General features: G+C 49.5%; 1 protein-coding gene across 1 annotated transcript in view; it reads left to right on the top strand.

Annotated features, from left to right (window-relative positions):
• LOC119436200 (luciferin 4-monooxygenase) overlaps positions 1–12,523 on the top strand; it is a 70,374-nt gene that overhangs the window by 51,946 nt on the left and 5,905 nt on the right. Inside the window, exon 11 of the mRNA XM_037702982.2 lies at positions 8,032–8,214. Within this exon, the coding sequence (XP_037558910.1) occupies positions 8,032–8,165 (134 nt within the window). The 3' untranslated portion in view covers positions 8,166–8,214. The remainder of the gene's footprint in view (positions 1–8,031; positions 8,215–12,523) is intronic.

A 12,523-nucleotide genomic window follows, 5' to 3' on the forward strand; every position in this document is an offset into this window, starting at 1 on the left:
TTATCCTGTACTTGGTTGCCAACTTCCTTGACCTCTTCCTCCATTCTGTGTCCACGCTTTTCATGTAGAGATACTTGTGCACTTTAGCCGCCCATTTATTTTCATCCATGTTCCTGAGCCTTTCTTCAAAACTAATTTTGCTTTGTGCTTCTCTGACTTCAAAAGAGGCCCAACCCATGTCTCCATGCACTGCCTCATTTGTCGTATTACCGTGTGCTCCCAAAGCCAACCGGCCTACTGATCTTTGGTTAACTTCCAAACCCGCCAATATATCCGATTTTAAGCATATAATGGCATTTGCGAATGTTAGCGCTGGCACCATTACTCCTTTCCAGATTCCACGCACCACCTCATACTTATTGTGGCCCCACAGTGCTCTGTGTTTCATTAATGCTGCGACAGCTGCGAGACATTGCGGAAAAAAGCCGACAAACGTGCAACGGTAAAGTACCACATGGACCGCACTGCTCGCGAAGAAGGCGAAAACCCAAAACTGACCGCATAATGCCAGAAAAAAAATTGCTGCTGTTTTGGCCGTTATCAGCACGGCCGACGGCGAGCGTGGGCCGCGCGAGCCGCGCCGCCGATAGTGGAACGCGAGAGAGAAACGATAATTCAGAGGGGGTTCACAAGAAAAAAAAAGGAAAAGCGACTTTGGTTTCGCATCCATTTCATGGATGGCGCTGCAATTCGCGTGGACAGAAAACCAGCGGAGTTTTCGAGGCCTGACCCCCATTCACGTTGCCTAGCAACGGAGTGCTACCTCTTCGCCCCGCCGCTGCTCTCGCCACAGCGCCACCTAGCGACGCCTTGCCTAACCTCCGAAGAAGCGCCACTCGCTCCTCCGCCGTAGCTCTGCCTAGCATGGAGGAAGTAAAATATAGGAGGAAGCATTACGTCACGCAGCCAGCCTTGGCAAGCGAATGCTTCGTGTAGCCAGCAGTGGTGGCCCAACACGTGACCTCTTGCGTCGAGATCACGGAGAATCGAGATTTGCCGAGTTGTTTGGTTACCGCTAGTTTTACTGCGATAGCAATTATATGGACACTTCAACCGGATTGCTGCCGTCGGCGTCGGCGTCGCCGTGAGGTTCCGTATAAAGTCCCTGGGCGATAAAATCGTCGCCGCGCGCCGTATGCGCGAGCGAAAGCGCGCGGGGGACGCGCGCTATCACGAAGAGCGAACGCACGGCGGAAAGCAAACGCGACCGTCGCGCGAACGGCCATGGGGGGTATGGGAGGGAAGGAAGCGGGGCGACGCTGTGCTCCGGCACCAAAGGCGTATCTTGCAACCGGGCGTAAGGGGAACTTGCCACTCAATCTCCCACGCGAAAGCAAGAAGGCGGGAAGGCAGCGCGGGAGGGAGGGTGGGGGCCGGTGCGCGCAGCTTCTACTCTGCCAACAACTGCGCTCGTACTTTGCCCGCGGCTGTGGCGGTCGCCCGCACCGTCTGTTATCTCCACACGGCTCTGACCTTTGTATGCGGTGTGCATTCGCCGCTGTTGCCATATGCCGACTGTCCGAGCGGCCATCAAGGGTTCCATGTATGGTGCCGTACCAGGTGCCGAGAGGACGAGATATCCAGGGAGATTAGAAAACTGTTTTATATACACTGTACATGGTATTTTACAAGAAGGGCTCTGATATTGGAGCCGTCTACGTGCTAACATCTTTGCATCTAGTAGCGTTTACATCTCCGAGCGTTCTACATGGTCGAGCGTCTCTACATGGTCAAGCGTCCAGCGTCAACCTCACAAGTCCCCTGTTTTATCCCTTCCGTTCCCTCTTTCACTCGACGAGGGAATACACTTTAGTTCTTTTAGCCAATGACAGTCTTTGATCAGGTGGCCATATCCCGCACGTGATGTGTCGTCGTTTCCCGCCGGGCTCCGCCTCCAATCTTGCTAGGTCGCCTCCGAACACAGGCAGCAGTTGACACCTTGGGAACCGAACGTTGATGTCGTTCCCCCGAGATTGCCAGACACTAGCCCCTTTCAAGATTCGCCTCTCCATTGCGGTCAGTTCGCGGAACCAGGGAGGGCAGTGGCTGTCTCGAAAGGGCGCCAGGCCTCGCCGTGGTTCGGGCGGTGCTGGTAATTCACGGAACCGCACCAAAGGGGCGACGCTGCCGTTTAGCGACGCATGAGGTAGCCTGGAGACCAACTGCTAATCCCTCAGTCCCAGGTGACAATTCTCGGCCGCGAGAAAGGGGCGCCAGGTTGACGCGTCTGAGTCGGCGCCGGCCTCCTTTGTCCTGAAGGACCGCCAGACACAACACCGCTCAGTTTTCGTTGAAGCTATAGACCGCACGAACCTTCGCTCGCTGCGGCGGGTGCGCTTGCTGCCAGCATTTTGACAGTCGTTGTCTGCGGTCATTGAGTGTGATCTGTTCATGTTTGCTTGTGCGCGCTGACACCACGCTTGTTAATTCAGTTAGTAAGCGAATGTGTCCAAGTTTATGCAGCCCATAAAACTACTATCCCTACTCCAAACAGCTCTCTACTAATTTGCTATCGCAATTGATGATTCGCCTTTCGGCCGGAACTGCGACATTTTTTATTCGGTACGCGCTCGGCCGACAGCTGCTCTCATGTAGGTAGGAAAAAGATGGTTCCTGGTTTTGTTTTGTTTTTCCTTGGTTTTGTTTTTGTTTATTTCAAGAATTTCAAATGGTTTCCAATGGGTATTGAAAAACAAATCAACCGGGCGTACTAAAACCTACCGCGCGCTCTGGTATCCTCCGTGCTGTGATGTTTCTATCACGTACGTGAGTTGGGCCACCACAGTCGGCGACAATGGCGTTGCGGTATGCTCCCTCCTATTGACCCTTTTCGCGGAGCAGTTTGCTCTAGAGGAACGAGATGGCGCTTTCGGCGGCGCGCCATACGTTGCCTCAGCGAATGCGCACGAATACAAAACCATTACTGCGTCTACCCTGCTACTGTGCGATCAGCTGTCGAAAATGCAACTGCGTGTGCGCTAATGCACTGTGCCCAATTCATACTGCAAAATGTGTAACGATAAAGGGAAGACGTGTGCGGTAGTTCGCTGCAAAAATAGTGATTCACATATTAATGAATGGAATCAACCTGTGTCGCAGCTGCTGCATAAGGATTGCCTGTGTTGCCGCCCTTCGCGATGCACGGCTTTCCTCAAGGTTAAAAAATATAATTCATCCACCTGCGCTGTATAGCTAACCTCCAAAGAAAGGACTTCAACTCCGGAACGTCGGCACTTGGGAGTGAGTACCGCTCGTTACAAAATGAAGTAGTGCCACTTACTGGCATAGTAAGTTTCCCGCACGTTATCTACACACATCCACCCTTACTCGCACGAAAACTTACGCCCACCCTATCGCCAACGTGTGAGTGAACATGAGTGACGGCGAGTACACCGACAAGACACGAATATTAGAAGCTGAATGTTTCGTGACGGTCCACAGAGTAAGCGATGGACTAGCGATAATACGTATTTGCTACGAGCTACCACAAAGTACAGAACATTTAAATTCCAAGCTTTGTGCGCAGCAAGAACAAATTTATCGCAGCAGAGCATACCCGCGATTGATTACGCTGAAAATAAACAATCAGATAGTGGCCGCACCGAGGAACTTAACTGAGTCAGAAATATGACAAGCCGCTGGTTCAAAATGTTTGCCAAATAAAGAACGCAGAGCACACTGATCCCGATTTAATTCATAAGCATAAAGTTTGCACAGCTTGGAATACATTTCTAGCCCCGCGTTTAGTACAAGCACCGTATACGCTGCTCACGCCGTTTCGACAAGGAGTAATGAGCTCTGAAAGCACTTACATGTCCTCTAAAGCTGTGGCCAAAGCTTCGTGTCGTGCACGCAGTCACCGTCTACGATACGCATCGAAACAGAGGTTTGCTGCGCCGCGCCGGCGTCACGCGCTTGTATTGTAAACGCGGAGGCAACGGAGGCGGCTGAGGCAAGCAATGGACGTGTCACCACGTGATCAAACATGGCAGCGCCCACGGGAGCGCCGCGAAAAGGGTCAATATTTTCCTTCCTCCATGCTGCCTAGCTTCTCCCCACAACAGCGTGGGGACGAAGCTAGGCAATGACGACACTCGAGAGTATATAGCTCCGCGTCGCCGAGGCGCGGAGACACACTTTGCCTGAGCCGCTATTCTGGACATTCCGCCATTTTCTTCGAGGTGTGACGTAGGCGCGACGCTTACAAAATAGCGCCGATGGCCCCGTTTTGCTTTCGTAACGTGACGCAAATTTGACGTTTCGCCTAAGAAGCTGTAATGTTGGCATTGAACCTAGCATTCTTGATAAAGCAAAACAGTTTTCCTCCGCAGTAAAAATAAAGCAGCTAGCTCAAAGCGTACGATTATTCCATCAAAATCGTTTCTCGCTTCCGTCGTCTGCATGCGCACAAACTGTCGTCTCCTTCATTAGCTAGGATGCGTGTCCTCGGGAAACGGAATGAGTCATCGTATGCTGGCGCCCACGCACTTGCTTTCTGCGTTGAACCTACGCGACCTACCAGTGATGATCAACGCATACTCTAGGCCGCGTTAGCGGCCTAGAGTGTGCTATCTCGTGTGCTATCTCTCGTGTGCTAACGCTATCTCGTGAAACGCAAGTGACTCAGCCCGACCGAATATCATCGATAGCGTTGCGCGCCACAGGTATCTGATTGCGCGGCGCAAGCGCCGGCACTGCCATCTCTTGTGCACTTCGCAGCTTACTCGTACCGCGAGAGGATAAAGTCCCTATATAAGAAAAGTACCGCCATCTACTCTTTCCCCCGCCGCCTCCTCTCCTAAAGCTGCTTGTTTTTTTCTTTACTTTTTGCTTGCGAAAGCCAAGTCGACGGTGGCGCACCTAGAAAGTCCACGCTGAAGCTTTCAGGCCGGGCGCGCGCCGCCGCCGCCGCCGGCGACTGCGGCTGCGCAGAGGACTTTCAACATGGCTCTGAAGCGGAAAAAAAAGAAAATATAAAGCAATGAAAAGCGCGCGCTATCATCGTCCAATCGGAGATACAGGAGAGAGAGAAGCGGCGTTTATCAAAGGATGGCGGTACTTTTCTTATATAGGGACTTTACGAGAGGAAACTTCAAGGCGCCGCCTTGCGTACATTTCTTTTTATAAATTAAGAAGTCACCGTTGTCATAGCTTTTGATGACGCGTAAAGTCATTAATATTGATTACAATACAAACGCAGTAGTGAAAAGTGGAAAATATGGCAGAACGTTTGCTAATTTCAACCAATATTATTTCAAATAAACGTGTTTTTAATAAAAATGATGGTTCAAAACACAAATGCCAACACCACCCGAGGGCGATGCAAATGCTATGAGCACGCGTTGTGAGCAAAAGATTTTCATGGCCCCAAATTACAGGGAAAATGCGGCGATACGCATGCCTCTCGACCGCCATTGCATATGGCTGCTCATTACCACAATTCGCGCGGCTCGTTGCACCACAAATTATGGCGGAAAATCTCTGCAATGGCGGCCCAGCGTAACGTCCCGCAACATTAAATCGACGTTTACGAAACGTTCTTTCCTGTGACGCTCCTCACGGGATTATTATTCTGCCAATCAACAAGCTGAGTAGCTGACATGCCGGCTATCTTGGAACGCCACCACATATTCGCGGAATTGCAGATGCATTGCACGGGCTTCTGCACGCTACCGTCCACTTTCTTTTTAAAATGCTAAAGTCGCCATATAGGTGCCAAGGACCACAAAAAAAGTATTAGTCGATAAAATTTGCAGATCACGTCACGTTTCGTCATTCTGACGAAAACGCAAAGTTGCATTTTGCAAAGCTTCCGTTTTCCGGCACAAATTTGAAAACACGTGAACTCTCGACAGCCAATGAGACAGCCACGATGGCGGATAATGGCGGCCGTGCAGCCGCCATGCGTATTGAGAATAGAGCCTCTGGTGAGTTTACCTGCCGAGCCGCCGCGAGCGCCGCCAGCGGCGGCGGCTCGGCAGACACCGGTCGCGTTCGGCGTGAACGCGGGGAAACGCGGTCGGTGTCGGCAGCAACTCTAAGCGTCCCACTACTTAAGAGAAGTGAAATTCTAAGCTGGAATGATGAGCGGCAACGGAGCCAATGTAGAAGAAGACGACGAACGCGGGAGCAATGCCACGAGCGCGTTCACGCGGTTGCGCCGAGGTGCGCCAACTGTGCCAACTGCGGAAGAAGACGACAATGCTCGAGAGAGAACCAAGGTAAAGCTAATGAAAAGCCAAGCTAGGGAAGGGCCACCAGCTTGGCTGTTTTCTCAGACTTCGCACCACTAGTGTGAAGCTGCCCCCATTCTTTTATTACAGGTTACAGATACTTTCTGGAGAAAATGGATGGCGAGATCAGGCAGACCGGCTATTCGCAAAAATTTCCTTTCGATCGCTATATTTAAAGACTCGCGTCAACAATAAACGTATACTTACAATAGCATGCGGAAACTGGCTCAGCTGTTGCGGACAAATGGTCATGCAACTGCGCAGCTCAGCCAAGCAAGTATCCTCTTACAGCGAGGGCTGTCGGCTAGTCGGGTCAAGTACTTCCGTCGCCCTTACCTTCAGTTAACTGCGTCTTTTTTTTTTTTTTTTTTCACTGCAGACTGCCGACATCCATAGAACGTGCAGAAACTACTGTACCATTTTACTATTCAGCAAAGTGCCCCCTCAGAAAAGTGAATTGTGGCTACTATCCACTTTGCATATTAAATTGAAATGGATCAGCATAATGTATACGGCAACTCGAAATAATAGTAGGATAGTGTTGTACAAGATATGAACTTCACTGCAGATGCAACTATATAGTTACGAATTCCGTAGATGTGTTCACGCTAGCTTTTTTTTTTTTTCCTGAGACTCATTTTGCGTACAATGATGGAATTATCGTATACATGGTATTAATACGATGTAAAAATAGAAAATGTCACAGTTTCGCCCTAAGGGCGAAGCAATGAATGCGATAGCAACACAGCAATGCCATACGAAGTAAGGTGAGCGGCTTTGGTAGCAATATGAATTGTAGTAAACATGAGCTGATTAAGTAAGCAGGTGTGCTGCGGCGTAAGTAGACCGACATGAAGAGAGACTCGATGACCACGAGAAGGCGCGTGTGAAACGGTGGTGTTGATGAGAAGCGCTTCCCGTGGGCAACGCGTGCGAAGGGACACACCTGTAGTGCTGCACTGCCGATCCGGGCAGCATTGCATGTGTAGTGTGCGTTGAAAAATGTGGCCCGACTATTACTAACTGAATGAACAAGCGTGGTGTGAGCGCGCACAAACAAATATGAATAGATCACACTGAATGACTGCAGACAATGACTGTCAAAACGCTGGCAGCGAGCGCATACGCTGCCGCGGGCGAAGGTACGTGCGGTCTATCGCTTCAACGGAAACTGAGCGGCGAATGCACGGCGCATAAAGGTCAGAGCCGTGTGGAGATAAGAGACGGGGCGGGCGAGCGACGAGCGCGGTTGTTGGCAGAGTAGAAGTGCCCCCCCCCCCCCTCGCGCTCGCTCCCTCCGGCGCTGGCTTCCCGCTTCCTTGCTTGCGCGTGGGTGATTGAGTGCGTTCGCTCTCCGTGATAGCGCGCGTCCCCGCACGCTTCCGCTCGGGCATACGGCGCGCGGCGAAGATTTTATCTATAGGGAACCTCACGGCGACGGCGACGGCGACAACGACGGCGACGACTACGGCAGAAATCCGGTTGAAGTGTCCATATAATTGCTATCGCAATAAAATAGTGCGCTTATCAAGCTTGCTACGCCTTTCAATGTCAATCATGACTGGCGCTGAAGTAACACTGTAAATCAGGCAGATCTGCGCTCATATGAAATCATGTGAATTGCGGTATATACGGACAGACTTTGCATTTACTACCTATATTACATCAGGGTCATCGTCATCACTCCGTAAGAGACATCAACGATGCAGCTTTTCATCAGCCAACGTCTCTCTCTTTTCTTTTAAATCGGAAATGAATTTACGTCATTCCTGATATCTGTGGATTATTTCCGTCGCAGATCAGGCAAGCTACCAGAAGCATCTGCACGGTGGAGTTGAGTTTGTCACCAGCATTCCGAAGTCCTTCACGGGCAAGCCAATACGTGCCGCTTTGCGGGACACCTACGCGAAGCGCCTGCAGGCGTCGCACTAGGAAAGTACGACGCGGTCATCACACGTTCTCCAAGAGCTCGTGTATAAAGGTAGTGCACACTATTTTGCACCTCCTCTTCAACGTATACAGCCTTTGTTACGTCGTGTTAAAGGGACACTAAAGAGCAAGGGTAAATCCGTTGAGACTGCAGGGTATTGCTTCAAAACTAAGTTTTCATTCATTTGCCGAGAAATCTTTGATTATTTTTGGAGAAAACGACGGCTAAGCTTCCTCTTTTTGAATAACCTTAGAATCCTCGGCACCGGCATACGTCAGCACAACGTTGTCATGGATTTCAAATTATTTTCTCGTATTTCCGCCGGTCTGGTGCAGAAAAACGATTACCAAAACTTGCCAAGTTGAGTCGTTGGTTCCTGTAAAATGCGACGTAGTTCTTGTATACTGATGAGCAATTTAGCTACAGACGCAATTAGGCACCGTCCGAATCCATGACGTCAAGGCGAGGTGGTGTAGGAATTTCACGGCAGCATTGCCGCCAGTTATTTTGTTTCTGACTCTTTCCTAACTTACTAAAACCCCTCTTAGGTAATAATGGCCGTTTTGGTATTGCATAAGCGTAATTTACTAATACGGTTTAACATTTTATTGTGTGTCTTTTTACGATCTACAGTACCGTGGATTTATCTGTCTTTCTTTTTTTCTAAGGAACGTTTAAAAAGAAATTTAAAGCTGGGTTTGAAATTTACGCTTTCGGGATACGAGAAACGTCAGTCTTACCGGGAGCGCAGTCTCCATAAGCCAGAAGAGACGCAAAAATGGAAGACCGTTTCGAACTTCCCTCACTAGCCCCTCGTGACTTCGTGAGATTTTGATGACGTATGCTCGGGATTAGTGAAAAACTCATCGATAGACCAGGATTCTAAATTGCATTCAAACAGCATTGTAACGAAGCTCCGAAGACTAGGCCAAGTGAATTTTGACACCTTTTCCTGAACAAAAATAGACCAAGCATACGACTATACCTCGAAGTACGCGAAGTCATACTGACATACCGGTGCTGCGGTTCAGACGCGAAATTCAAGAAGGTAAACGCTGCCGTTCATTTTTTAAGCTGGCAATCAACCTTGTTCTTTCAAATAATTAAATTCATATCGAGTCTTGAAGCAGATATATTACCAGGCTGGTGACAATATTCTGCTTTTGCAGTTTGGTAATGGTTGAGGTGAATTTTTGGTAATGGTGAAGTGAACTAAATGCACGAGGAATGACGATATTAATGCGATAGCGTTAAGGGCCCCGTGTCGCAGAAAATCCGGCGTCGGCATCGGTATCGGCGTCCGCAGCTGAAAAAATCTTCCCGAACCACCCCGACCACGCAGGCCCTCCGCATGGCGCATAGGCGTTAGGGAACTAATTGAATTTCTCAAAGTAAAATACGTCAGAAAAATGGTAAAGTACGACTTAACCACAACCTACAGGCATGATAGCGTCGGATTGTAATTTGAATGTACGAGAAAACAATTATGTTACGAGGAAGCTCAAACACAAACCCATTTTCCAGCATTTTTACCATATAACAGCGGCGCGCGCGGGTAGGTTACTTGCAAAAACACCATCCAGATGGCGCTCGCCTCCTCGGCAAGTCTGGAACCATATAAAAGCACCCGGAGCTCCAACTAAAAACTCGCAAACGGCTTTAAGGGATGAAGACGGTAACATCTACGAACGAGACGATGCGCCACGGTACATCACAGACGTTATTAAGGATAACTTTGGCACGAGAAAAAGCGTGGTTCAGACAACAGATCCAGCAACAGCAGGGAAGCCTGAGAGATAAAAATTTAGCATAGAAAGCTTTTATTGGAAAAAGGCAGCAGAAAATGTCCCTGACAACACGGCAGCAGGACCCGATGAAATACCAATACAGCTAATCAAAAACCTCGGTCCAAAAAGCAAGGCACTGCTGACTAATGCCATAGAGCAAGTGATTAGAACAAAGAAAATTCCCGTTGGATGGCGTGAAAGCAAGATGGATCTCATCTACAAAGGCAAAGGAGATAAGGATAACACGAGCTCGTACAGTCCAGTTACAGGAACGTCGGTTATATATATATATATATATATATATATATATATATATATATATAATCGCAATGCAAGCCATAAAATAAGAACTGTCGAAGTGGGTGGAGAAAAACGATGTATTGGGAGAACTACAGAATGGGTTCAGGCCAGGCATACGCTTAAAGGATATGTTTGTACTAACTCAGTGCCTAGAGATTTCAGTAGCTCAGAAAAAGCCTTTATCGATAGCATTTCTAGATATTAAAGGAGCTTATGACAAAGTAGACAGGGAATTGTTATGGGACATTCTTCAGCACGAAGGCATAGATGGCGATTTCGTGGAGCTGCCCTGAGGGAGATATATAGAAAAAACCAAGTACAAGTGGTATGGGAAGGTCGAAAAGGTAATGAAATGGTGGGAATTCACCAAGGATTGAAGCAAGGATGCCCTCTGTCACCATTGTTGTTCACGCTTTACGTTAAGGGTATAGAAAGACGACTGGAAAACACCGAATTGGGTTTTGATTTATCCTACATGCGTAATGGACAACTGGTGCAACAGAAGGTCCCTGGACTGATGTACGCAGACGACATTGTGTTACTAGCGGACAATAATAAAGATTTACAGATACTTGCGAATATCTGTGGCAATGCAGCGACAAATCTAGGCCTTAAGTTTAGCACAGAGAAATCAGGAATTATGATCTTTAATGAAGAGACGAGTAACTTCGTGGTGTTAATTCAACAGCAAGTAATACCCATAGTGAAGCAATATAAGTACCTCGGCGTACACATAAACGAAGGAAAGAATTACTCAAGCAACCACCAAGATAATCTGAAAATAATGGGGAAGCGGAAAGCAGCAATAATGAAACACAGAGCACTGTGTTTCATCAAGAGGTCACCATCACCTCTTGATGAAGGACGGACCCCGGCCGGAACGTCGAAATTAAATGTTTTTGCTTTTCTACGTGCACCTGCACTTTTAATTTATCAAACACCGGATTCTAAGAACAACTTCCTTCATATATATATATATATATATATATATATATATATATATATATATATATTGCAACCAACAATATTCTGGGTGAACCTGCGCCCGTCAACTCAACAGACTCTGCACTCCACAAAAAACGTCCCTCGAGCTTCGCTTCTTCGAACGTCGTTCTCTTATTCAACACCTCCTGTCGCATGCCAGTCGTCCGATTCTCGAGCCCGAGCCGCCGGTCTGTCAGCACGTGGTGTGGGCACGTGCGACCCAGCGTTGCCTTGCGGTGCCTTGCTTGACGCTTGAGTTGTGGCCGCTCCTTGAGACACAGCTAGTTCTCGCAATTAGAGCACTGCACGGGCTCGGGCTTACCCGAAAGCCCGGGCCCGGCCCGGCCCATGGGCCGGGCCGGGTAGAGCAGTTTTTTCACGGGCTCGGGCCGGGCTCGGGCACGGCGTGTGCTTTTTGACCCGGGCCCGGGCCGGGCTAGGGTTTTTTGACGCGGGCCCGGGCCGGGCTCGGGCTTTTTGCGAGTTATTCTCGGGCTTCTCAACTCTGAAAAACATGTATTTTTGGGTCTCGGGCCGGGTTCGGGCCAGTTTCGAGTCGGGCTCAGGCCAGGCTCGGGCTTAAGGTAAAGGGGTGGCGGGCCGGGCCGGGCGGGTAACGTATATTACTTCCGGGCCCGGGCCGGGCCCGGGCCGGGCTCGGGCCGGGCCCGGGTCTCGCCATAAACGTTTTGATGGGCTCGGGCGGGCCCAATGTAAAAACGGGCCCGGGCCGGGCCCGGGCCGCAAAAATCGGCCCGTGCAGTGCTCTACTCGCAATGCTGGTGGCTATTATATTATATTAGTAAAATGTTACGCGAACGAAGGATTATGCACTGGAGACTATTTACAATGTATATTTACAAGAGGCAACTGCAGCGCTGGCCAGTTCAGCCGAGGAGAACAAGGAGCAGTTCTTCTTCGTCGGGGTGCCCGCGCGCATCGTCCACAAAAAACACGCAATATGCATGTGGCATTATCCCTGGCGGCAGAAGCAGCGTCCCGGTGCGTCTAAGTATCGGTGGTACCAGGAGGGTAGTACTGTTTTAGGCGTGCGACATTCACAACCTCAGTGGAATTTGGGGCAGATGAGGCACTGGTACTGACTGGGGCGATTTCATACGTAACTGGAGTCACGGCACGCAGCACTCAATATGGGCCTGTGTACCGAGACAGGAGTTTTTATGACAGGCCAACGTGACGAGATGACAGGTCAACGTGACACACCAAGTCGGGCACCACAGGAGTACCAGAGATCCAGGCGAAAAGTGGACGTCTCTGTGTTGACGATG

This window comes from Dermacentor silvarum, chromosome 1, assembly GCF_013339745.2.
Source record: "Dermacentor silvarum isolate Dsil-2018 chromosome 1, BIME_Dsil_1.4, whole genome shotgun sequence".
NCBI lineage: Eukaryota > Metazoa > Arthropoda > Arachnida > Ixodida > Ixodidae > Dermacentor > Dermacentor silvarum.